General features: G+C 38.2%; 1 protein-coding gene across 2 annotated transcripts; it reads left to right on the top strand.

The window, feature by feature from the left end:
* Positions 1-184: 184 nt before the first annotated feature.
* cnksr2b (connector enhancer of kinase suppressor of Ras 2b) lies at positions 185-27,687 on the top strand. Of its 2 annotated transcripts, XM_079486618.1 has the most exons (22): positions 185-703; positions 5,762-5,925; positions 11,373-11,575; positions 13,599-13,686; positions 15,570-15,611; positions 16,426-16,545; positions 17,208-17,267; positions 17,437-17,505; positions 17,971-18,117; positions 18,873-19,006; positions 19,299-19,489; positions 19,884-19,973; positions 20,531-20,739; positions 20,830-20,881; positions 21,007-21,182; positions 21,282-21,355; positions 21,452-21,523; positions 21,887-21,954; positions 22,620-22,723; positions 23,683-24,193; positions 26,455-26,654; positions 26,757-27,687. In XM_079486618.1, the coding sequence occupies exons 1-22, from the start codon at positions 640-642 to the stop codon at positions 26,805-26,807; spliced, it is 2,889 nt and encodes a 962-aa protein (XP_079342744.1). In that variant the 5' UTR covers positions 185-639; the 3' UTR covers positions 26,808-27,687. The 2 variants fall into 2 exon arrangements, with proteins under 2 accessions (XP_079342744.1, XP_079342745.1); XM_079486619.1 differs by lacking the exons at positions 185-703; positions 5,762-5,925; positions 11,373-11,575; positions 13,599-13,686; positions 15,570-15,611 and adding an exon at positions 16,152-16,213 and having other exon boundaries at positions 16,335-16,545.

The following is a 27,687-nucleotide window of genomic DNA, read 5'->3' as shown; positions in this document are numbered from 1 at the left end:
CATCTCCCCTTGGTTTTAGAGTTAAGAGGGCTGAGTTATGATCGGTCAGGTGTGTGATCAATGCTTTATTGTAAACTATTGTGTTGTCGATGATTTCATACTCTCTCCGGCGTACACCGTGTTCGCGCACAGCTCAATTATGGAGATGTTTCCGCTGCATGACGGCTCATCTGCCAGAGCCAACGACTGGCGAGGATGGACGAGGCGCGAGTCATACGAGTGCGCGAGAGGGGCGCGCGTGCAGACTACTGTTTACGCTAACAGCTTGAGACGAGGCAGACAGCTGCGTGAATTCGCCGTTGTTTTTCCTCCCGTGCTTCAGTGCGATGAGAAACACGTAAAGGCGTCGCGATTAAATATGATAGAAAGGAAGATGATGCGTAATGCGTGGCAACAGGGCAAGGCGAATCTAACAATATTCCGACAGCTGTCTCACAGCGAAGGAATGCAGCTATAAAGGGAAATGCATTGAACTTGACCACAAGCGCCTCGTTTGCAAGAACCACTACAGAATTTGCAGTGTAACCATGCAGCGGATGATGAAGAATCGCTCTCTCTGAGCGCGGATCTTATAGCTGAAATCGGCGTTCGCCGCATCTTTCGTACCTTTGTTTGGCACCCATTTCTCAAACTTTCACAATGGCTCTGGTCATGGAACCCGTGAGCAGGTGGTCAACCAGCCTGGTGGTCGATTGGATGAAAGGTATTGACATATGTTCTGTTGTAACAATGCCAAAAAAAATCGCCATTTCTTCAATCTCATTGAATTTTTTGGCCTGCATCCATTTAATGCAGATGTTACATTTGCAAGCTGTTGTAGCATTTGAGTCTTGAGCTGCGTACACTCTTTTGAAGGAGCGTTACGTGCAGGCGAAGGGCGAGCGCGCATTCAAGATGTCATGGTTATTGCTCTTGTAGCGGGATTTGACGTAAACGACACGACTAAAATGACCAGGGTATCGGAATGCCTTTAAATAAATGATGTGAATGAATGTAGTTGGAGTAGTCACGTCATCTCGTGAAACAGAATGCGAAGTGACGGGTCACGTGGAGGCTAAGTGATCAGCTGGGATCCCTCTGGCAGTCAAATGGCTCAATGGTCCCTTCACTAGAATTCATCTATATATTGTTAGAATCATATGTCGTATATTTCGTTTATTTTGTTTAGGCGATGTTATGGGAAACTCTAAAGTTGTTTTAGAATCGTTGCATTTGACCACACAGTATATATCTTTGGCATTAGATGAGGTGTCCCCTTTCTGACCAACATTATATGGGTGTACTGTAATTGAGTGGGTTTTTTAGGCTGTCTGAATGAAGTGGTACACATAGAAAAAGCTAATAGCTGTGACTCAAAGGACAAATAGGTGTACTTTCTTATTTTTTCTATCCGTGTATAATAATAATAATAATAATAAAAACTGTATTGCTTTAATGCAGATGTGTTTCCTAATAAAGTAGATCAGTATCTGACTTTCTTTTACCCCTCTGAATACTCAGAGGACACACGTTCATCTTCTGTGCACCGTGTACCTGTACAAGAACATGACTGCAAGTGCTTTTCAATGATAATCAGCTTTATTAGATGTACAATAATGTGTGCTTGTATGACTGAATGTTATCCATCCATGTTTGATGATGCTTTGGCTTGAGTTTTGTTTGTGTCAGATGGCGTGTTGATCTGTTTGAGTAAATAAGGCGATGGCTCATAGAAGGAGGCATTCACGTGTTATTCGCTTATTCATGCGTCTGTTGCTCATACGCAGACACGTGACTGATGTGCTTTTTACCTTGTGCTGTATATATGCAGTACAAATAATGTAACTGTAGACAACTTTGTTGCATGGGTTAGTATCGGGCTATGCTGGCTCGACTGGAGGGAAATCAGATATTCTGGATGGGCATTACATTTTCTAGCAATATAATCATTATTCATTGCATGCATAACTTTGGCATTTTTTCTGTGATTAAATGAACAGATCATTATTTAATGGACAATACAAATAAAAAGTACTTCAAGTACTTGGGGTTAACAAGATGGAAGCTGAACGGACCATGAAGGAAGGCTTACAAGAAAAACAGAAAATCATAAAGAAGGTTAAAAGATATCAGAGGGAAATGTTGTTCCCCAAGGGAATACCAAAAAGATGCTGTTCTTATGCTGTTTGTGCACTCAGCATGCCCGCAAGTGCGTGCTGTTGCTCTATAAGTTAACCTTTCCTGAGGGTCTGTAGAGAATTCTAGTAGGGTTCAGACATTTTCTTGACATGGCTAATGCTTTGGTTGTATGAAGGACTTGTACAACCAAATTCCTAAAGAGGAATTATAGCGACAACTGTCTGTTATGTTCAGAAAAATCCTGCATCTGCTTGCTCAGCTGCTTAAAACACACGAAGGAGCGAACGTAATGCGTTTATGCGCACTATTATTACAGCCTTTTGAGCTCATACACAATACATCCATGATAGAACAAACTGTTCATTAAATTCACATATATGTACATGTATAATCAGTCCGCATAGACATGCTGCCCACGTACCGTACTCTGAGTCACACATAGTGCTATATACACTGTATGTCCTTTAGTACATCTCGGTATTTTCCCAATGTACATAGTCTATGAAAACAATGTTACAGAGGGGTAGGTTTTTATTTTAGCTTACACATGGATGCCATTAAGTGTATGCGAGAGATCAGATGAATAACTGTTAGTACAGTACCACCCTGCCCAGCCTAACACGCCAGTGTCATACCATGTTTTATTACTCTATAAATTAGTTTATGATGTAAATGTGTATGCAATCGATTCAATCAGATACAAACTTGAGTGTTTTTGAAGTATATTGGGGGTGTGGTCTGAGTGTTAACTGTAACTAATACAGTTTCTAATATTCACTCATACTTGTATTAAAAATACATAGTGTTTCCTGTTAAAATGTAAGCATACTGAGATTACTGAAAGTATTGTTGCAGCTGTAACAATACGGTTCAGGGATTTTGCCGCATGTGGTATCTATGAGGGCCGAACGACAACCTCCCTAATGCAGAAGAGCCCTTTGACCTTCCCTCTGTGCTCTTTTCCTGCCCCCATCCGACGCTTCCTGTGAGAGGTGCCATGGGCATTCTGGGAAGAATAATAGCAGCAAATCCAATAAAAGTGCACACAATGGGGCTCATATATAGCCTTGATTAAATGCCTGTTTTACTAATCTTTTTATGGTAATAAAGCTGAGCTGTTGTAGAGGATTTCACACATATCGACACAGCCTGTTGTGCGGATTGTTGACAGACTCTGGGAAATGACTACAATAGCTGTGTTACAATATTGTGCTGATATCTGCCTCACATAGCAGATAAAGGGCCTATCTTAAAATGTCATGGCGCTGTTTAGTCAATAGACATGATAGGAGTCTTAGAGTTGAAATGTCTGAGATTATTTGATAAATGCAGTTCTTTGCTGTTTTGACAGATATCCTATCGAAACAGGAAGATGGTGCAGGGCATTTCAGAAGGGGTCATCCCATTTTTTTTAAATAGCCCCTAGATCTGAATTTCTGAATTATTATTAGCTTTTTTTGCGCTCTTATTTAGGAGTGAGTATATGTTAGTTAATAGTGAGGATTCTCATAGAAAGCAGTTAATTGGATTAAAGAATTGAAATCTGACTTAATTTGTATTCTGTCATATAGATGGCCTTGAAACTAAAATATGTAAACTATAACTAAGGCCACACCATTTCTTTGAAAATACTTTTTTGTATTGTTTTTTCTTGCAAAACTCATTCCAGTCAATGTGTACCGCCGTAGTTCTGTTACCAATATTCTTAAAAATATATTTTGTTTTCTGCAGAAGAAAGAAAGTCATATCGGTTTGAAATAAAAAAAAGGTGAGTGAATGATGATAGAATATTCATTTTTGGGTGAACTGTCCCTTTAATGTTTTTTTAATGTGTGTGCTTCATCTGGGTCACTTGGGAGAGTGTGTACATCCAGTAAACATCCATAATTTTTACAGTTACGAAGCTCCCAATCCCTCGTTGTTCTGGGTCACACCAGTAGCCGATTCATAGATTTAGGGCAGATAAAAGGTTTTCGGGTCACATTTAAAGTGGACCGGCTTTAAAGCTGCTTTAAAAGTACGACTTTTCATACGGTACTCCTTCCTTAACCTACTTGCACACGCTATATCTTCTTCGATTCTAGCTGCTGGCTGACCACCCGCCTCACTTGACAGAGATAAATGGTCGCACATGAATGTGCTGTGCTCTTCTTTGTAGTATTTAACACAACTTAGCCACAGCGGCTGCAATTAACAGCAGATTAACGTCTTCCTTATCAATGAGTTTACTGTTTGTGTACACAGGCACTTTCTGTGTCAGCCACAGGGAGAGCACGCTTCACTATGAGGATTAGTTTAACTGCTCTGAAGAACACTTCATGAACACTTACTTTCATGTTGCTCTTAATGCATTATTCAGAAAATTACAATTATCATTATCTTCCAATGTGTCAGATAGTTGAGGATTTAACATCAGTCCCAACTAGTTTTGTGGGTGGAATCTCTTGTGAATCTTTATTATCAAACCCTTGCGACCCAGAGCTGTGAGCAATTCAGAATCATAATAATAATATTCCCATAACATCGATTAGCATAATACGAATGTCACAGAAAGGAATCTCTGTATGGTTCATTGATAAATGTATTAGATGGTGCATTGCTTGTTGTTTATTTATTTATTTGTCTTTTAAATCTCACACATAGGCTTCTCATCTCATTGCCTTTTTTGTCTTGGTAATGAGGTCCTACTCAAATGCTTTCTCCGTCGCTGTAGCATCTCTATAGCAACATACAGTGGCAAACCGTAATGATTCCTTCATTCGGAACGGGTTTAGATCAGCCTGGTAAAGAAGTGGATTTGTTAAGCCCCTAAATTGCTTGCAAAGCCAAATGTTGCTCTTTTGCCGAAAGTAGAAATGTGTAACTTTCTTCTTACGCTACTTTAAATATGTGCAACAGACAGCTGCCGCGAGATTTTTTGTGTTTAATGGGGTATTTGACATGCTCTGTAAGTCTTTTGTTATGAAATGGTATATAGTATAAAGAAAGCTAACAGGAGAGAAAGCGCAGGGAATAGAGAACTGAGAAGATAGTGCTGAGGACACGTTGAAAATGCTAAAGCAAAAGTGCTGTCAGGTGCTGGAGTTTGTTCATAGGCCTACTGTGATCCTAATTTCAAGTATTGGTTAATGTTTCAGTCAAGTTTCTTTTGCTGTGTTTTGTTTTGTTAAAAATCTTTGCAACTCTTTTATATATGAGTTTGTGTTTGCTAAATCTGTGGAAGAAGAAAAGCGTTTTGAGGCATCAGTAAAGATGAAGGGTTGGGTGCCCAAGGGAGGCCTGTGTTTCCCAGACAACGTCTACCTCCTGCCAAACAGGTCTTCCCTTCTTTTGACAAAAAGTGCTTGAAATCCACTGACGTCTGCTCATGACAGCAAAGGGTTTCAAAGTTCTTGTGTACAAAAGGAGGCCTGTGTGCCAAGACTCTCATACTCTCTCATTGCTATCTGAAAAACCTTAATTCGTGGTATACACACTCAGTCAGTAGACAAGCTGTAATTGCCCCTTATCTCTTTATGTTGTGTTTGTCTTGTCCTATTTAATCATATTATAACTAAATCAGGCTGTAAATGGACCAGGATGTATTGAGGAGATACATTAGATTGGCAGGTTATATAATGTCTTCATTTTTGGTTTCTTCAAGGTTTGGATGACTGTCTTCAGCAGTACATTAAGAACTTTGAGCAGGAGAAGGTGGGAGGGGAACAGCTTTTGAGAATTACACATCAAGAGCTTGAAGATCTGGGCGTTTCTCGAATCGGCCACCAGGAGCTCATTCTGGAGGCAGTAGACCTTCTCTGTGCGCTGGTGAGCACATACACAAACACAAAGGTACATTGTGTTCTCAGTGAAACAATATTGCAATTGCTCGGCTTGGGCAAGCGGGTTGTACAATAATATGGGGGTAATGCTTTTCTCTATGGAAGTGTAATGCAGCATTAATAGTAAACCACTATTTGTATTAATATTATAGTGCCACTGTTATTAATATTACTTATATAAATATGACAGATGTATCTTTGAGAATTCCCAAATCTAACAGTCTCTATAACAACTTTTAAAATAGACAGAAGAAGGTTACCTATAATGTTGTCAACCGAGTTAGTCACACTTCTAATATGGAAGTTGAACAATTATTTAATATTTAGAACGGTTTGGTAGTAAAGTAGTTTGTGCACGGACAGTCACTGTGCACGGATGCACATTTGGTCAGTATAATTGAGTTGCTCCCCTTTTCACTATGAAGATATATTCTATCTTTAGAAAAAGTTGAGAGCATGTTGATTTTAATTTGGGAACTTGAAAAGTAAGTAAGTGTACCTCTACATTAAAATGTACACTCACAGACCCAATGTGAGAACTTGTTGAATGTTGAGATTTGCACTCCTGGACAAAACTCACAAATCTGTCTTCTGAATTTGAAGTAGCAGAAAAATAGACACAAATGTGTAAACTGGCATTTACTAAATACATTGGCAGATACAAATGCATAGCACATATTTACACGGTTTTCTGGATTCAGATTTTAATTGCAGCCACAAATAGGCATCCTCTCAAATCTGTCAATTCAGTTTCAAACCTTCCCGCCTTGACTTTTGCTACTACTTTCGCAATAAACCCGTTGCAAAACTAACTTGTGCACTTGAAAGCTCGAAAGAGAGGCCAGTGTTGCCAGATTGGGAGGACAATTTCCAGCCCAAAGACTCACTAAAACCCCCCCACTCCGACAAAAAACAGCCAAAATTTTAACTGTCAAAATAATGTGATTGAAATGTATTTCTATGTCAATCAACGATGACCATTGTATCTACCTAAAACGATGTATGACAAGATGACAAAATATAATAAAAATCAGGAAAACAGATTAAACTGCAGAAGGAGAGTAAGAACAAATGAAGAGAAACCACTTCATTTACATTTACTCATTTGGCAGACGCTTTTATCCAAAGCGACTTACAAGTAGTTTTTTTTTATACAGTGGCACATTACTGCAAAGCAATCAGGGGTAAGGTGTCTTGCTCAAGGGCCCTTCAGTCATGACCTGCTGGCACTGAGAACCGGCAACCTTCTGATCACAAGCCCAAAGCTCTAACCATTAGGCATGTGAGTAGGCACTTCAAAGCCACAATCAAGAAATGAACCAATGACTTTAACCCTCAAAAAACACATGCATCACTATGTGGACTAATCGGAAAGCAACATGAGTAGGCATTTTACACTCGTTCATGAACTTCATGCACACACCACAGCAGCCCAAAATTTACAATTAATTGATACATACTAATACAAACAGCAGCAACAATAATGCACTTACCTTTGAGAGTTACCTTTACATCTGACAGAACTACACTACGTCTTTGGTGAAGAATATATTATAGAACATATTATGTAAAATGTCGCAAATCCAGCAGCAGTCAAGGACGAGTTTGCCAGAGCACAGTCTGGACAATTAAAAGTTGTACTGATGATGAACAGAAGTAGTATAATTCATAAAAAAAATTATTAAGCTGTTCTGAATTCTGAATTTAGTTTTATAATCAGAGTATAGTATATATATAGTATATAGTATAGTATGTCTTTGAGTCGTCTGTCAACACATGTTTAATCCACGTTGTGAGATTTTAGTTACTCTCCTATTACCAAGCAACATAAAATTGGGCCACTTTGGCATTGTGATTGCTTCAGCGAGGTGTGCTATTATTGGGCAGTTGACCAGTGCGTAGTGATTGGTCGAAGTGTGTGACGGAAATGTAACGCCTTATAAATAACGATATTTGAAACGTCAGGTTCCAAAGCAATTGTACTCAGAGGTACACCCACCTTACTTACGTATACATTTGGGCGGTCTTAGTCAAATCATACCACGAACTGATGTAGATTTGTGGGGGTGTGGTTACACAAGGCGTTTCAGGCAGGTCTGGGTGAGGATTCACTTTTAGATAGAATGCACCGAAGACACACAAAAACACGTATTCGTGACATATGACCCCTTTAAAATATAATGACATTTTCCATTATGTATACTATAATGTTCATAGATATACTCTAAAAAAATTACATTTACACAGTTGAACGTTATGATTCTATAGCCCAACCCTTGGGAATAATTTTTGCTTTAGTTACCAATGTTACCAATATTATATTCATATTTGAAATACATGTTCTTGGTAGTATAAATGTAAATAAATTTCAGTGAGCAATGTATTACTGACCATTATTGCACTTTTTAGCTATTTCTACTTTTTTTTAAATTATCTTCGATGTGTTTAGACATTGAAAATAAACAGAAATTGTATGCAGTACTGTGCAATACCCCCATATACAATATTGGGGTTGTGGGTTTAACTGGAAGTTTTTTTCTCATGGAAGGTTTTCATTTTTTACAGATAAGTTTAAAATATTAAGTGTACAATTATTTACTCATGTGGTAATTACTAGTCGCAGGATAATTCATCCATTCAGTTGTTATCGCCGAATAAACATCTTCAGTGTTATACAATAAACGATTCTGATCATTATGATATAGGAGCCTAACCCGTCCAGTTGGGAAGGTTTGAAACTTCAGTGACAGATTTGAGAGGTTGTAGATGCCTTTTTGTGGCTGCAATTCAAATATGAATCTAGGGAAAACGTGTAAATATGTGCAATGCATTTGTATCCGCCAATGTATTTTGTAAATGCCAGTTTACACATTTGTGTCAATTTTTTTGCAACTTCCAATTCAGAAGACAGATTTGTGAGTTTTGTCCAAGAGTGCAAATCTCAACATTTAACTTGTTTTTTTATTTTGCACAAGTTTTCACATTGGGGCTGTGACTGTACATTTTAGTGTACAGGTACAAATACTTCCCAAATTAAAATCTACATGCTCAAGTTTTGCTACTGATTTATCTTCATATTTCCTGGTTATCCCATTAAAAGTCCAAAGTATAAAATTTTGCGCCGTCTTACAATTGACCCTTCGCAAGCAGTTTGATTGACAGGTTAACGATAACGAAATTATAACTTAATGAAGGAGAATAGCGGAGTGCACATCACAACTATACCAATACATATTACTTACATATTACATGTATGAGCAAGCTGGCAAGTTATGCTTTCAGTCCCTGTGATGTGATGAGTGCACCTTCAGCCTTCAAAGAGCCGCATTTGCAGTGACATTTTAATGGAAAGACGTTTTCAGCAGAGAAGTCGTAAAGCAGCAGCTGTACTGTGCTTGTTGAATTTAACACAAATAAAGATTAAGACACAATTGCACAAATTTACACTGGGAGCGCATTGCCCGAAAGCTTGTTGGACATAGCAACAGGAATGAAGGGGGCAGGGTTTTGTGAAGGGTCAAATGCAACTAGCGGCTCACTCAACCCCTCCCTTTCAAAGCACTATGGAGGCTGACACAGAACGAAGATTTCGTCATGTTTTCGGAGATAACATATTTACATCTGTAGAGCAGTTTGTCCATTAAGGGCTACTTAAGAAAAAAACATGGCGAATTCCATGTAAGGGGACCTGCGCTGTATGTAGATAATAGATACATAGCGCTCCTCTGAAGTTTTCTGTCAATAGATCTTCCAAAAAATGACACACTGGTCCAGATATTACCCTTATTCTGAAATCACTTGATGTGTTTTCCCCATGCTGTTTGTATGTTTATGGTGATTACATTCCATGCATTTAATATTAGCCAAAATAAACACTTAAAATCCCACGGATTATCCCTCCATTTCCCGCTGTCAGGCTAAGGGTACAGAGAAGTAAGGCCGACAACGCAAAAAGAGGGAAAGAGAGGTGGAATGACTGAAAGAATGTGTGGGCAGAGTGGGAAGAAAACTGGCAGCATTAGGGGTGAGAGAAGGATTACAAATTAAAACAGGAGATAAAGGCACAGAGGGAGAGCAAGGCACCGAGTGAGAGAAGTAACACAGCAGTGCTCAGAGGATGACGGATGAAGGAATGAAATGGAGGGTGAATGTGGTGCTGCACGATAGCCAGTGCGCAAGCATTCAAGCATACTTGGCCCCAGCATTCATCGCTTTGTTCTCACCGTTTGTTATGTCATTTTCTTAAGCCCAGCTTGTGCCTCAAACCCTTCATATGTAATATGTGGCTGGGGTTGTCCAACATGGAGCCCTGCTGCATTAAATATGATTACTCATCTTTCCCTCATGCTGGTCCTCTTGCATGACAGACCCCTTATGGCTTTAATATATGTGCAGAGATGTGTTTTGGGAAAGGGTGCTGTGTATAGTGTACATGTATAGTGAGCCCTTTGGGTCAAGGGAAGAGCTGTTTGCATGAATCCATTGGCTCAGTGACTACATTTTCAGCAGTAGAATAGCTTGAAGACGTGTTAAGTTAGACTTAAAAATTTAAAATATAAAAATGAACAAACATGTGGGTAAATTATTGGTAAATATGAATACATGTAAATATTTCCTAATTATAAATAATTAATATATTCTAAATACAGTATGTAGCCTAAACATATATGTCTGTGAACATTCATTCTTGATGCGATTATTCGTGATTAATTGTTTGCCGTCCCTATAATGTTTTCTTCCATTTATATAATTTTTCACATTTATATAATTTTCGCATACAGTTGGATTCAAAATTTGATGCAACATTGTTATATTTTTAAGTTAAAGTAAAGCCATTTATTTACATATACTATTTTAAATAGAATTGAGATTTTGCATTTTCTAGGTATATAATAAAATAAACGTGTTTCAACAGAAGATCAGATCTTTTGCTTCACTAATGCACACCCTCTTTGGGATATTTTCAAATGATGTTGGAAAATCATCAAAGCATTTGTACAAACTTGTGGGTCACATTAAAGCAAACATTCTGAAATAAATTCTGTTATTAATGTAAACTTTGTTGGTAATGCAAAAGGATTATTTTTACTTTAGAATTAAAGAATGCAAAATAGAAAATGTCACTAGTATTCTCAAACCTTTGGACCCTACTTATTTTATTTTTAGATGACATTTTTTTTACCTCTGAGTTGCACAACGTATATCTTTCTAGAAGAGTATTTTGTAAGTTTTCCTGACCCCTTTCTCCTCCACTTGTACACTCTCACCGTCTATTATTTAAAACCACTTTCTGCCTCCCTTTCAAAAATAATTTCCCAGTAGACACTTCACATACATTCACATACAGACCTTACCTTTTCCTGAGGAAACTTTCCCTCCTCACTTTCCTAACTAAATCTTTCTCTTTCGTTTCATTTTCTCTGTCTTGTTCAGAACTATGGACTTGAAACAGAGAACCTGAAGACCCTGACCCACAAGCTGAACGCATCAGCCAAGAACCTGCAGAACTTCATAACTGGTCGCCGAAGGGGAGGTCACTATGACGGCAGAGCCACCCGAAAACTTCCTAACGACTTTCTGACTTCCGTAGTGGACCTCATTGCTGCCGCCAAGGGCCTGCTGGCTTGGCTAGATAGGTTAGTCTTGCAAAGAGTTGGGTTTTGGACCAATGAGATTTCACAGTGGCTATCCGACACAATACCTCAGAAATAGAAACCGATAGTCAAAATGCCCTGTCTCTGATAAGCACAGAAAAGACATGACTTTTTATCATGCCACATCTGCTTAGAACACATTATAACGCTACATTATAACAAACACACCCCCACCATCAAATTAAACCTCAAAATACTTACAAATTCCCAAACATTGAACAATTCTGCTGTATATATTAATGTACAAGCAAACACAAAGCTGAGTCAAAGCATCCTCAGTACCACTGTTCCTTTATCTACACTGAGTATGGTCACATGACCACTCATCACCAATAAAAGGCTCTATTGTGTTAAACTCATCAGTAAGGTCATGCGAGAGGCCACAGATGTCACAATCATGGTGATTTTCTTATGTAACACCCATGAGCAATTAGCTGACAAAAAAAGATGAGTAAAGAGCTTGCGTAACTCTTATATGTATCTGAGTATATTGGCCCTGGAAGTGATCAGTGTGGCTGCTCGACGCATGTGTTTACCGCTCAAGTGTGAGGGACCTTGCATTAATTCCCCCATCTGATGATGCTCTCGCTTGGCCACGCCTCCTTGTTAGTGCAGGGCGCAGAGTTCCAAACGTGGTCACAATTCCAGGGAGCTGTGCCCATGGTATATTTCTGGCCATCAATTATTCTCAAGGGTGACAGCAGGAGTGTGTTTTTTGGTGATCGGCTAACATTTGTTACAATCTCATTATAAAGTGTAACTTACCTGAAAAATGCAGATATGTGCTTTCAGTGTTTATGATGATTAAAGATTCCTTTGTGTAGAGACTAGAAGATTTTTGTGTTCTGTATTGCGCCAGCTATTCGACTAGTCGACGCATTGGGTCGGTCAACTAGTTGTCGATCATATGACTTTAGTTGCACATGTTCTATGATGACATCATGATAGCACCACAATTCTTATGCACATTTGTACTAAGCATAAACTTTATTTCAATAAATTACATTTTCAAGATTCATTCTTTATTATTTTATTATTTCATATTTTCATGTTCGAGCATGTGTCTTGTTTTATGCATAGTTAAAATAAGACACTATGTAAATATCTCAGCTCGATTTCAACTATTGATTTCATTATGCTTTCAGTCGTTAACATGGCCTTGCTCAATCAATATTAAAATATCAAAATAATATTTTCACTGAATATTCTTTACTATAGATACTAAAGATATCAAAATTATATTTTCACTGAATGTTCTTTACTACAGATGCGCCAATACTAAACTTCTCCACCGATAGTCGACTGATATCTGCCGATTATTAACTTTCTGAATGTTATTGATTCCTATAATGACTATTAATATTGAACATCAAACTGGTGATGTGTCTTCACCTTTTCTATACACAGAGCACAAATTCATTGCATTTTCCTGTCTTCATTTTACTTGACAGGATTTATCGGCACTGATCATGGCTGTTTTTAAACTAATCTGAAAATATGCTTTTATCAGATGATACCAATTATTGGCTGATATGTCTGTGCATCTCTATTCTTCAAATTATGATTTTATGTAGAAAACAGTATATCCCAGAAAAATGACTTTTGCTGGGCATTCACAGACAGGGTCACATATTTTTGAGAAAGGAAAGAAAAATAAACAGACAAAATGACCACAAAATTAAACCGTACAGTAGCTGCATTGAATAAAGATCCTCATAGCTATGCCTGCATGTCTGTATGTGGCACTTGACTCACAAGCCTCTGTGAATTAGTGCATTGGACCTAGAAATTCACTCTCTCTCACTGTATTGTCGTTCATCTCCCTGCCTCTCCACGTCCTTCTCAGGTCACCTTCTTCCTGCTCTTATTCTTCACCGTGACTGTACTGCATCTCCTAAATTAGACACAGTTCAGGTCCAATGGTGAAGGCTGGAGGTGGGACACACAATGTGGTTGTGATTAGAAGTGATCTAATGGTTAATGGCAGGTGTTACTTCTTCATCAGGTCTCCGTTTGCTGCCGTAGCAGATTACTCCATGACTAGGAATAATGTCATTCAACTGTGTCTAGAGCTCACCACAATAGTTCAGCAGGTATGGACACAAACACTTTTCTTTTACAAAAAAGTAAAAAAATGTTTGCTGACAAATATGAAACAAAAATGGACATGGGCGACTGAGATTTTATGAAAAATGTCAAATTGACATCATAAAAAAATTCATCATCATAATTGTTGTCCATATTGCCTTATATAGAAAGTACTTTGAAGCCAAATGCATTGTGGACAGAACAGACCAAAATGTGCTATCAATGACTTCAGACCTGGCGAGATGCATGAGCTTTCTTTTATTGAATACAAATTATATACAGTAACATGAAGAAGAGTGAGTAGTTCAATTAAATTCCATAATAAATGCAAAGTGCAGCATATTTTAGCACTCTAGGTCTGAAACAGAGGATGTGCTTGGAAAGCAGGATAATGTTTCTAGGGCAGAAGGTTATTTTCTTGAAGGAGGCTGTCCTGGATTGAAATAGTGCTGCTCTGCATGGGCCATTGAGGGCAAGGACAGACTGTCCCAAGTGTGAGAATAGACCTAGAATGCATGAAAGAAAGATTTTGTGAAGCTTTAGAAGCAACCCTTAATGATATTGGCTGTGGAACACGCACAAGTGTGGAAATGTCACACATATCGTATTCTGCGTTACACATTAAAACTTTGTTTAAAGTTGGCCTCTCTTCTTCATTACCATTTTTTGCATCAGGCAGTGTGTTGGTTTTACATGGAGGGAGATTCCCAATCGCTTCATATTACTCATGTGTGACCAGTCAAGCTTTCCGAACTCCTTCACCCACTGGTTGCTGCGAATCAGACTAGCATTAACCATAGAGTTGGAGAGGAATTGGGCAGATGAGTGGAGGAAGAGAAAGAATTGCACCAGGTTCGGTGTAGGAGGATGACTCATCTCCTGCTCAGCTGTCTGCTGCCTTTGGCTATTTCAGATAGGTGCAAGACTCTGCAGCAGCAAACAAATCTTCTTTTGCTGTATCCTACAGGCAACATTCAGTTTCCCATCTGAGATATCGTGAAGCTGAGTTTTCCTATTAGAGCAGAATGATGTAATGTGTTCATAGCTCATATCGGGGTATCATTTAATGACAAGGTGCATTAATGTGTCAAACTCTGTAAAACGATTTGGAGTTATTTATCGCTGATGTCCTCCTGCCGACCTTGTATCTCAATTGTTTGCAATTTTTTTTTACATAAATCATTAATATTAGTCACCCTTTATGTTTGTCACTAGGTTTTGCAAATGTCTAACCAATAAGATGTAGCCTATTAAAAGTGCTTATCGACATTGACAACACAGTATTACATTATTTTCTAAGTACAGTGTTCATTTCCTGAAAAACACCTAATTTGATTTTGGAAGGACAACGATGATATGAATTACACACGAATTAAAGTCGTTTGTAACTATCGAAGTGCACATTAACAAATTAATTGTTATACTGTAGGCATTGTATAATGTTGCAAAAACCTTTTCTTTAGGAACGTTTTTGCTTTGTTAAAACCTATAAATTTTATTGAAATACATTTATTCGAAATGCATTATTGCACAGGGTATAAGACTTTTTAGAGTTAAGTGTATTAATCTAAAAATAGTACAAAATGTTATATTTAAAGGGAAAACAATTTGCAATAAAATTAGGAAAATCAATTTTGAAAGCATGCCTTAATAGCATTTTTTTTTCACAGATAGAGGTTTAGATATTATTAACGGAAAGTAATGTTAAAATCTGAAAATACTGAATGAGAATGAGTTTTTTTTTTCAGTAAATGTAATGTTTATTCATGTTGTTAATGAAATTTATAATGAAGTGTTACCCACATCTGTAACTTTTCAGTAATGGGATCATTAGTGCTTAAAAACGAGAAAGTGATCATTAAAATTTAATTTTTCTTTTTGTGTTTAGGACGGCACAGTGTATGAGACAGAAAATAAGATACTGCATGTGGTAAGAATAACATTTAGATTCTTACACAACCTTGTAGTTCATTTACTTGATCTAGCTCCTTTGTTCAAAAATAGAAAGTGGAGAGAGAACGCAAGACGGAGAGTTTGTGGCGAGGAGAGTGAAACAGCAAGAGAGACTAATAGACAGTTAGCATTTGATTCATAGAGTTTTTCCCTTGCTGTAGTGTCAGTCAGAGTACAGCTGGCTTTCTACTATTAATACCATGACAGGGACACATATCGTCCGAGAGTGACAGTGAGCGAGAGAGAGAGACAGACTTTTGTCTATAACACCTTCATCAATTAGATCACAAGTACCAGACTGAGAGAGACTCTTAATTGGACGGATAATTTCAAATAAGATAGCAGGGACCCAGAAGATGATGCTGTAAGATTATGCGACAATCCAAAGTGGTGCACCATGGCAAGGTTCGGTCTCAGCGCAGATGGTGTTTACGAAATGAACATGTAATGAGAAGATCAGCATATTGAGTGGCTTCACCTGCTTCAAACTTCAGCTGAACTTTTACTGATCCTCCTTTAATGAGCAGGAGGTCAGAAACATGGTGCTGCGTGGCTGGGAGTAGCTGTGACATTTTAAAGGTGATGTGCTACATTATGAAGGTTTTTAGGGTTAAGCAAAAGCATTTTCAAAGATACATAAAAACTCTTTGCAATTTTACGTTTTGGTAGGAAATTGAGAAATGTGTTTGTTCCCCCTCAGAAATTCAAAAGGCCCCCTGAATAATAAGATGACACTTACTCTGATCAGAAATGACTTTCTCACTGGCTTTCCAACCGTGTCTTTCTCTCAGTGTAAGACACTGTCTGGAGTGTGTGACCACATCATTTCTCTCTCTTCGGACCCCATGGTGTCCCAGGCAGCCCATCTGGAAGTGGTGCAGCTGGACAACATAAGGTCCACTGAGGGGTTGGTGGGTATCAGCGGCTTTTCTATAATCTCTTTTCTTTTTTATTTCTCCATCATCATGCCGTCATAATTGCACATCTAACATCCACAACCAAAGAAATAACACATCCGGAATAAAACTTTGTGTTTATATGTTTATGAATACAAAATAAATATGCAAATTACACAGACATTTTATTCGGGAGGCGATGTATCACAATTAATTGTTCGACAGCCCTAATTTAAAGCGAAGCAAAACCAGTTTGCTAATGTTAATATACATGATTCAAAATGTGTTCTCTTAAATCAAGTCTTAAGCATGCTTACATATTTTTACTGGAAAACAAGACAAAAATACTAAATACCAAAATTATTTTTATAGCACTGACCCATTCACACCCACATCTCGCTTCATGCGCTTAATGATGAATTCTGTTGCTGTGTTGGTGTGAGCTGGCGGCCGTTTTTCCACAAATATATATAGGCACATTTGGCACTTCAATGTCTGCGATAAAAATAAACACGGCACACTCCCCCTCCTCATCTCCCTGCATCTCTCCTTTTTAAAACTATGTGTCAAACGGGGATTTGTGCTTACTGTACATGTTCGCCAGCACACTTCTTTTTCTCGCTGTGTGTCCGGTATTTGCAGGCCATGGCTATAAAATGTTTTTCTCCTTGCCGCAGGGCATGTACATCAAGTCGACCTATGATGGCCTACATGTCATCACGGGCACTACAGAGGGGGTAAGTCGTCATTTTCAGTGTTGCAATATATTCTAAATACAACATGTGACATGTTTTAGTGAATCAGCTGCCGGTTTGACATCTGTAGCACACGTGATTGTGGGAAGCGAGTGTGTTTTGCCAAGTGTAAACCAATGGGTATTTCTCTCTCTTTTTCTCTCTCTCTTAGTCGCTAGCTGACCGCTGTAAAAAAATCCATGCCGGTGATGAGGTAATACAAGTAAATCATCAGACAGTGGTGAGTGTATATGTATATTGAATTTATCCTTAAGCTAAATAATTTTCTTTGGTGTTTAGTTTTTATTTAGGCTTAACAGAGACACAAATGATGGATTTCAGCTTTAAAGGGACAGTTCACCCAAATATTCTGTCATCATTTACTCCCCCTCTTGTCATTTAAAACCTGTATAACTTAATTTCTTGTTCAGAACACAATTTTTGTTTTGAAAAATGTTGGTAACCAAACAGTGGCTATACCTATAACAGAATTTTCATTTTTTGTGAACTATCCCTTTAACTTGACATGTGAGCATTTTTCATGGGATCTACATTAGTAATACTTGTACACTAAAAAAGTCAGTTTGCTACAGTTGAAAAGTACATCACATTCAAACCTTAAAAAAATCATGGTCATGGTATCCAGTGTGAATATGTGAATGTTATGGCACTGTTAACACAGTTGTTCTGAATATGACTCATGTAGGTGGGCTGGCAGCTAAAGAATCTGGTAAACTCTTTACGTAGCAATCCAGCAGGGGTGACCCTCACGCTGAAAAAACGACCCCAGAGCACTCTTACATCAGCCCCTGCCTTACTGAAGAACATGAGATGGAAGCCCCTAGCCCTGCAGGTACCGATGTACAGCATAAGCGATGCGTATGAATTGATGATACGCTGTGGCAATAGTCTCGCAATCTTTGTGCATTCTTTTTTTAGCAGCATTAAACCCCCCTCCCCCAAGCCTTGGGGCTTTGACCAACGAGATTGCATGGCAAATCTCAGCTCCAGTCTTCCCCCACCCACCAACCTCACTTCTGACTTTCATCTTTTTTTCAACTCTAATCTGGTACTTATCCATCCTTTCCAAATCTCCTTCTCTGAAGCTCTGGCACATCGGAAGGCTTTGCTGTGACCTGAGAGGACAATGTGAAATGTCGATTTCGATTCTTTACTGTGCAATGTTTACTTCATGAAGTGGCTTTTAAAAATGGATATTACCCATCCAGGCACTTCAAAAGGACACCGCGATGAAGGCCTGTTATGGTCGATACGCGTTGGTGTTTTTAGTAAATAAAGGCTTTTTAAATATCAAGATATATATATGTGGGTGACTGGATGTGAAATATCTTTGCATTTTCAAGAAATAATCCACTTTTTCAAATGTGTTAGCACCCTTTCTGGAGCATCCCATAGTTTTTGTAGTTTGTGTTTTGAGAACCAGATACATTCGTGGATCCGTTTTTGTTATACAAAGTTTACTTTATGCTATTTTGATTTCGATTATTTAGTCTTTGGACCCAATGAATGCATTGAAAAGGATGTGTATGTTAACATGCATCGAAATGACAAGTGGTCTGATTTTTGATGGCTTTTGCCTGGTTTCAGCCCATCATCCCTCCAAGCCCCAGCAGCAGCGTGGCCACACACTCCAGCACGCTCAGCACCCCATCCAGACGGGACAGCTGTGCCCTTCAGGATCTCTACATCCCCCCTCCGCCAGATGAGCCATATAAACCCAGGTACAGTTTTCACAGTAGACAGGAAAACATTTTAATGATAAGAAACATCTTGTGTAGTATTACATGAACAATATTTATTCTAAACGTTAGTTATTTGAACAACCCATAACCTAAATATAAAACAATGCTTACTGGTTTGGTTACTAACATTCTTCAAAATACATAATTTTTTGTTATGCAAATGAAAGAAAGTCATATAGGTTTAGAGTGACATGAAAATCTGAAGTCTGAGTAAATGAAAATATTCTCCTGCATATTAGAGGATTCATAAATATTGCTCTTATCATTGCAGAGAAGACGTGTCGACTTTGGCTGGCAATAACCAGCATCCTCCTCAAGGTACCGAGTCGCCCAACTCCTTCCTGGATCAGGAATGCCGGAGGCATTTTCCCGTTTTGGACGAGGATGCGGTCCTGTACTGTTATGAGTATGATCAGAATCAAGGTCCCCCACCTGTTCGTAGAGACAGCACTCCCACATACGGTACAAGCATTGAAATACTTTATACATTCCTTAAGTGATAAAGTTTGCTTTTATGCTGATCTCGGGTCAGTTTTGCCTTTTGTATTAGAAAACATTCTCGTAAACAGAGATCTAAAAGGATTTTCTTATGTCTGCTTTTTTATGTGTAAAAGCAAACGCACACCTTAGGAGGTGCTGGTCAAGGAATATAAATATCTATCATTTTTTTTTTAATTTAGCAATGCTTTGGTACAGATTGAGTTCAGATAATCGGAATTGACTGTTTACTCTAAAAGTGTATAAACAAAAAGAAAAACATAACAATAAACATGGTTTCTTTTGATGTCCTGCTATGTGTATTATGCTGTAATGTATTATATGATTTTCATTAGACCTCTCTGTGTTGGTCTACTAGGACGACTGAGGCCTATTTCCATGCCTGTGGAGTATAACTGGGTGGGAGACTATGAGGATCCAGCCAAGCCGAAGAAAGAGATCCGAAGAGGTGTGTGTGTGTTGTGTGTGGGTGAGAGAGAGAGTGGGTTGTTGTTTTGGTCTCTCTTCCTTTAGTTTTGCTGAACCTGAATTATTTCATCCCCTCAGCTTTGACAAATTCTCATTGCTTAAATCTTCATCCATTGCTCTCAGTTCATCGACTTCTCACTTGTAGTTTAGTTACCTCGTTTTGTACTTGTATCTGTCTGCCAGCATCTGTTGGCTCTTTGTCTGAAATATTGGGATTTTGGGGGTTTAGCATTACCATGGTAACTCTGATATAGAGGTTTGCCAAAATACTGGCTTCTCATTGGCTAATACCAGTCTCAGTTGCTAAAGGAGTGGGAGCAGACAAAATGCTTCTTTAGACATGCAGGCAGAATTTATTTTCAATTTGTACGTATGCAGCCCAATATTCTCCTGCTTTATCCTTTGATCATGAGAAACCATTGCATTATTTAGGAAAGCAGAATCAAAACTGAATCGTTTGCATTTTTAAAGATAAATCACATTAAAAACATGCTGATCCTCTTTCGTGGTTTCATAATCCCACACTTTTATTAACAGAAAATTCCCTGATGCGATATGTCAGTGAAGACAAGGCGGGGTCAGAAGAGTACCACACGGGACGCCGTAGCAGCAGTAGGCGTAGTAGAAGGAAGAATGACAAAGGGAGTAGCCCCACCCACTACACCCTGGTCCCTGCCCTTCAGATGGATATGCTGCCACAGGATTCTTTGGCCACGCCCACATCGGAAACCTCTTCTGTCTATCTTGTGAGTGTAAAGCACCTAGAAAAATATTTATAGCTATTAGTGTATTTGTTATAGTTTTAGAACAATAAATGTTTATTTACTCTTTTTCAGACATTCGATCGATCATCGATGCTCTCTCGGTCAAAGAAAGTTAAATTACGAGGTAAATGTTTTGTGTGATGTCAATACACAATCGTATCACTCATTGTATGGCTAAATGACAAAGTCTTTGCTGTTTTAATACTATCCTGACTCTTATCATTTATATGCATGTGATTTCCTTCTCAGCTGGTTCCTTGCCCTCCAGCAGTAAGCGGCGAATCTCCTGCAGGGACTTGGGTCAGGGTGACTGTGAGGGCTGGCTCTGGAAGAAGAAAGATGCGAAAAGCTACTTTTCCCAGAAATGGAAGAAGTACTGGGTCGTGTTGAAAGATGCCTGTTTATACTGGTACACCAATGAAGAGGTGAAGAACAACAGCAAAAAGATCAATTTCAGATTTTATCGTAACCTCTGAATTATAGTTTACCCATAATGCATCTGTCATTGCTGTGTTGCTTATCAGGATGAGAAGGCAGAGGGGTTTGTCAGCCTACCTGAGTTTAACATTGACCAAGCCAATGAATGTCGCAAAAAGTTGTGAGTAATAAACAGAAATAGTTACAAATATTTTTGGTGAAGCTTACAGATCGGAGATTGGCATGTTTGATAGAGTTTGTATCTCTTTGTTTGCAGTGCTTTTAAGGCGTGCCATCCTAAAATTAAGAGCTTTTACTTTGCTGCAGACAATGTGGATGATATGAATAGGTAAGACCAAAAATAAACATTGAAGCTGAATTTCATATTTTATCATTTATTGTAAAATACTCTTTCCTATTTGTGCAGAATATGCATATGCAAACCTGTGTGAAAATAATCATTATTTTTGCTATTTCTTTTGGCGATGCCACTGGCACAGTGACGCAACAACATGCCTAAATAAGTTAAAAAAGCCTTCATGAATAATGTAAACATTAAAAAAAGTTACAAGCACAGATGCTCATTTTATTATTAAGTATGACCTGAGCTGATCAAAGCTAGTGATTCCCAAACATCTCTTTTATCATTGAGCTGCGTTTTCAACCACGTAAGGAAAGTTACCTTTGTTACTTTTTTCACGCGTGCTCGCAGGTGGCTCAGTCGACTGAACATGGCAGCGACGGCTCACACGGAGCAGAAAAGGATTCGACAGGATCATGGTGAGCAGATGCCTTCATGCCTCGCTAAACTTGTCAGATCAATTATTCTCCTGCTTTGAATTTGTCTGGTCTTGTCTGCAGGTGCTATAGATATATGCATATGAAGTATAACATGCTACGTGTGTATCAGACATTTAAATTGAAAGCGTAACCCCAGACTGAGTTAGTTGTAGGGGGTTCATTTGATTATAATGACAAGCTTGACTGTACATTTCCCTGCCTTTTACATCCCTATCTTCCAAATAAATAAATAAACAAAGATAAAATATTGATTTGTGCTAAAATTAGAAGAACAAAGCAGTGTAGGATATAAGTGGTCAGGGACAAATACAGTATACAGCCGCAGAATAAAAAAAGAGAGCATTCCAAAATGTCATTTTTTCGACATTTCTAGATGTATTGTGTCCATTCCAGTCCAGTGTCTGTTGAATTGAAACAAAATCAAACTTAAATACTTTTTGCTGAAATTTGGGAGAAATATTGTTATTGTTGTTCACAGAATGAAACCAAAATGATGATAGTAAATTGAGAAAAACTAAAAATAATTTTGAAGTGGTCTGTTCATTTTTTCCACTGCTGTATTTGTCATTATACATATGCCTTGATTTTTGTGTGACTAAACACAACTCAATTTTGACAATGGATCTTTGTTGTGTTTTTCTCAGACTACTGGAGTGAGAGTGACCATGAGGATGCTGATCACATGACCTCAATGACCAAACAAGACAGCCCTCCACCTCCCTATGACACCTACCCACATCCTACATCTGTACGATTTGATCTTTGTTACATTTCGCCTTCGTTTTCATTACATTTAAACTCGAATTTAGAGACTAATATAATTTAATTCAAAGTTAATAGCCAGCATTTCTATTCATGACAAATATTGTACAGCAAGATTTGTTTGACAGGAATGACAATACAGAGGCTCTGGAAAGGTTTTGAAATCAGAGCATGATTTCAATAAGAATGAAAGACAAAAGGAAATGAAGCAGGTGGAATAATTCAGAAAGGCATGATGGGAAAAAAAGGGCAGAGAGAGAGAGAGAGAGAGAGAGAGTAGGTTGAAGAATGAGGTGTTAAGTTGCAGAGGGAATTGAACTGAAGGACACATTCAGTATTTAGACTTTAAGGATGATTTTGGCTGCTGTAAATTCATAGTCATTCTTTTTCAAATTTTCCGAACTCACTCTTCTAAATTTTCACATTACATATTAGATCTGCTTCCATTTGTTTTAAAACTATATGACGTTTTCATCTAATGATAATGAAAGGCCCTCTTGTGCTTCGTGCTATATTATATTTGAAGATGGCTGCTGCAGTAGCAGCATGTATGATAGGGTCAGGAATTAATAAATATATGTGAGTCCATAATGTCGAGGTACAGTATAACGCATTCCATGCGTGTAGCTGCTGAGGTATCCTCTGGATGGAAAGAGTGGAATATCTGGGTTTAGCAGGCATAGCAGTGATATGAAAAGCCATGTGACTCAATGATAGGGCTTAGTAAGGTTGTGTATATAGAGAATAGAAGAGGCCCAACAGATATTTTGATTAAAGGTTTTTTCAATCTTTCCAAGCTTAAATTCTCAAAACTACAATTAGAAATAACAAGACATTTAAAATTCTAAAATGTATGCTTACTAAAATACTGTACTGTATAGCCAACTTGCCCCGGGTTCTCTTATTCCAGTCTTATTATTTCACTCAACCCACTCTCTGTTACAGCCAAGTCCATTCCAAGTGCCCAAACACATCCGTCCACCCTCCACAGAGACCCTTCCATCCCGCTCCCCACACTCTGAGATACAAGGGGGCAGCGTAAGCAGTGCCAGCTCACCGGGCCGCAAGTCTGCCAGTCAGCGGCGATCATGGCAGGACCTCATTGAAACGCCCCTCACCAGCTCCGGCCTTCATTTCCTGCAGACTCTGCCTCTAGATGATGCTGTGTTCATCGATCCTAACCGATCTGTGCCTGTAGAGCTCCGTCGTCAGTCAACACTACCCTCCCAGCATTGCCTTCCTCCAGAGCGCTACGTACTACCCACTACACCCACCCAACCCATACAGAAATCTGTCAGAGCTGGAGGAGGAGAAGTGGGTGGAGGAGGGGGCAAGCATCGCAGTTTTACCTTGCCCCGTGACAGTGGTCTTCACGCTATTCTCGCTGCCACCTGCACAGCCGAACACGCAGACGCGCAGCACTACCAGCTGGGCAGGGGCCATGCCAGAGACACAGGTTAGAACTGAGAACTCCTACAGCCTGTTTCACACATCCTGCGTCTGCGACGTGTGATCTGTGCATATTTCTGTGTGCTTGTTACAAGGAACAGAACTGGCACATATTTCTGTGGCCATATTAACAGGTTAGAGATTGGCACTGTCTGTGTGAGCAGCACCACTTACAGTAAAATGTTGGCACTGCGTTTGTTTTACTAAATTTGAAAATGCACTTTAAAACCTATTTATCACATCAATCTTATTCACCCACTGTTTAAAATTAGATCTGTTAAACTTGATTTACAAAAACAGTGATAGGTGCATAAACAGCACTTCCTATTTAGAAAATCTGACTGATTCCAGATCAGTAAGCAGTTCAAAGCGACATGTTTGGTTTTGGGTCCACCCCATGTAAAGGAATTACTGTTGAATATAATGTGTTCCACTTCCTCGTGTAAACTGGATTTCCTAATGATCAGGTTTGAAATTTGTATCGTTGGCCAACTGTTTGGCTTTACACGTGCCTGTCATTGCTGCTCGCCCCTGCAGATGTGAAACAGGTCTAACTTGCCTTTGCACACATATTTAGACTATGCTGCTGTGTACAATATATACAAATAATCTAAATATTGCAAATGTGCACTATGCAATATACTATATACAGCCGCAGAAAAAAATGAGTGACAATTTCCAAATTATTTTCAGTTATGAATTTACTATTTATAGTGATTAGGTAAAATCATTTTTTGTTTCATTCTCTGAACTACTAACAACATTTCTTCCATATTTCAAAAAAATAAATGTAAATTTTTGCATTTATTTGCAGGAAATGAAAACTAAATTTTTCAGACCTCAAATAGTGCAAAGAAATGTGTCATGATGCTGTCAGTCTTTCAGATTGCTATTGGTTGACTTGTGGTGTCACTATTGAGGTTTGATTTTGTTGAAGTTCAACATACACTTGACTGGAATGGCCACAACACATCTAGAAACACTGATTGAATAAAAGTTTTGAATGATCTCTTAATTTTTTCAACGGCTGTATAGCACGTTTGTAATAACTGATTTGTTTGAATACTTTTGAAGTTGTTAAATGGTAAAATGTTAGGTTGATGCCAATAGGGGACCTCTGTCATGTTTAAGGTGTGATTATATAATTTTATTTAATTACATAGTCTAAATCGTTACCGTATATAGTTCAATTTGATTTGGCAAACTTAAAACTTTATTGTATAGCGCACTGTACTGCATTATTTATGAGTATATTCGATTTTATTAAATTTTTATTAATTTTGTGCATGCTAGTAATTTCTGAAAACGAATAATATTGATCAGATTCAACAGTGGCTTGATAACTTGTCGGTCAATTGGCAATTCATAGGCAAGAGTTAAAGTTAAGTTATACTGAGAGCAACAAAATTATAAACGAAGTATTCCAGAAAGGGATCACAATTTATGCAGAACGATGTTGCGAGAGCGCTTTTTTTTGGCTTTAGTACTCCAGATCAAATGAAGAACATATTGGTGGTTCACACAGCTGAAAACACATCTCCCTTAAGACTTTCACTACTCTCATAGGTGCAGTCTTTCTAATCCATTGTGACAACTCTTGCCCCAACAGGACAACCCTTCCTTCTCTTCCCCACATTCACCATTTCTTACAACAAGTGTTTTCTCACAGATACACGAAATGTGGCTATGGGGGTGTTCTCCTTTATTTTAAAGGGATGCTCCTCCCTAAAATGAAAATTCTGTCATGAATTATTCACCCCCCAGTTGTTCCAAACATGTATAAATTTGTTCGGTTGAACACAAAGTGAGATATTTGGGAATAATGTCAGCAACCAACAGTTCTGAAGCACCTTTGAGCCATTTTAGGAAAAATAATTTAGTAATTTTTTGGTTCTGTTGAGAACTAAAGAAGATATTTTGAGGAGGATATTTGTTAGCTATGGTTCGGTTAAAAAAGGTCAACTACAAAGGAAATACTATTCATTGTGTATGTGAGTGAATATTAGTTCATCTGTATTTGCATGTATTTGCATACTGTTAAAACTGCCCACGCACTTTCATTTTAGAAAGGAAGAGCTGTCACTGAAAGTCCAATAAGTAGGCAGATTTTTCAGCCCTGCCCTTATTAAAAAGTTTGTGTCAAAAGTCATTCTAGTTATTTTGTAACATTAACGGCTGGTCTTTCAAATTTCATTTATTAATCATAGGCATATTTGGAATCACATTTGTCAACTGGCAGTGTAAACAACTCTTCAATGCCCTCTGTAGGTCCAGAACGGGAGCGCAGGCACCAGGCAGACTCGTTGGTGGATTTGTACAGTGCTCTGGAGAGGACTAATCTATCACCTGTCAATGAGCACAGGTCCTCTTCTCGATTGGAGTACAAGAGATCCTTCGTCCGTCGATCCAACGATCCATTGCTCAATGAGAAACTGCACCGCCTGAGGATTCTTCAAAACTCATTTAAGGTATAGATTTCAAAATAGGATGAGGGGTCTTGTTTATTGTGTATGCATAGATATGTGTACAGAATTTAAAAGGCATACTTTTTTAATGTGTTGTTTTGACAGGACATTCCTCTTCAAGAGGCAGAGACTAAGATAATTCATCGGGATGTTTAAACTGAGTCACAAAAGAACACAGCAGCGCACAGCACCAGTCATTTCTGTCTAATGTATTTCCTTGAATATTCCCTTTTAAAAAAATTACCAACTTACTTTTTGTCTTTTTATCCGTTCCCGAATTTATGAATTTCCTCTGTTTGCACTTTTTTAATTGCACATGCTAACATTGGCATTATTTTGTTTCAAATGCCTGAATTATTTGTGTTTGTATTAATGACTCATATCAACTTGACGGCTTCCACCCAGGGCCAAATAACTGCACTTCCAATGGACTCTACCTTACTGTAGTGTCTCAAAAGACAGGGAAATAACTAAACTACTGATATAAATTGTTTTATAATTCTGATTTGCATGACCATTGTCGGGTTAAAAGATTTTCTATATGTGATGTTTGTTTTATTGGTCTTAACTGACTGAGAGTATTAATTCCAAGTTCATTCAAACCAACATTTTTTAATGGTAAATGTTATTATGACTGAAAGAGAAGAGCTGACATGATACAGTAATTGTGCGTCTGTGTTTTAAGCACTGTTTTGTTGTAATGGATATCATTTATGTTGTAATATTCTGACCATCTGCACTCGAGCTATGAAAATACCCCATGTTGAGCGGCAAGGTACTTGCAATAATGTTGAACTAAAACGATCAATTCGTTTAACACTATTATTGTCTATTTTTGTAAGCATGATATTTATTGAGATGTTTGTACATTGTTTTGTATGCTGAAATGTGTTATCTTAAGATAACTGCAAGTGTAAATCCCTTTTAATGTGCTCCTAAAAGATCTTTAACAAAATGAAACTTTTGTGTGAAAGCACCAGTGTTCTAGTATCTCCAAAAGTAATTTTATCAATAAATTGTTTGATGTTTTGACATT

This window comes from Barbatula barbatula (genome assembly GCF_947034865.1).
Source record: "Barbatula barbatula genome assembly, chromosome: 22".
Classification (NCBI taxonomy): Eukaryota; Metazoa; Chordata; class Actinopteri; order Cypriniformes; family Nemacheilidae; genus Barbatula; species Barbatula barbatula.
The sequence above is the reverse complement of the archived record's forward strand: the minus strand, read 5'-3'. Positions and strand labels throughout refer to the sequence as shown.

Excerpts from the sequence above, each read along its gene's own strand:
- cnksr2b (XM_079486618.1), top strand. The coding sequence starts at position 640 with ATGGCTCTGGTCATGGAACCCGTGAGCAGGTGGTCAACCAGCCTGGTG. Across the intron at positions 16,546-17,207 it reads TAAGGTCCACTGAGGGGTTG|GGCATGTACATCAAGTCGAC; the intron begins GTGGGTATCAGC and ends TCCTTGCCGCAG. Across the intron at positions 22,724-23,682 it reads CCTACCCACATCCTACATCT|CCAAGTCCATTCCAAGTGCC; the intron begins GTACGATTTGAT and ends TCTCTGTTACAG.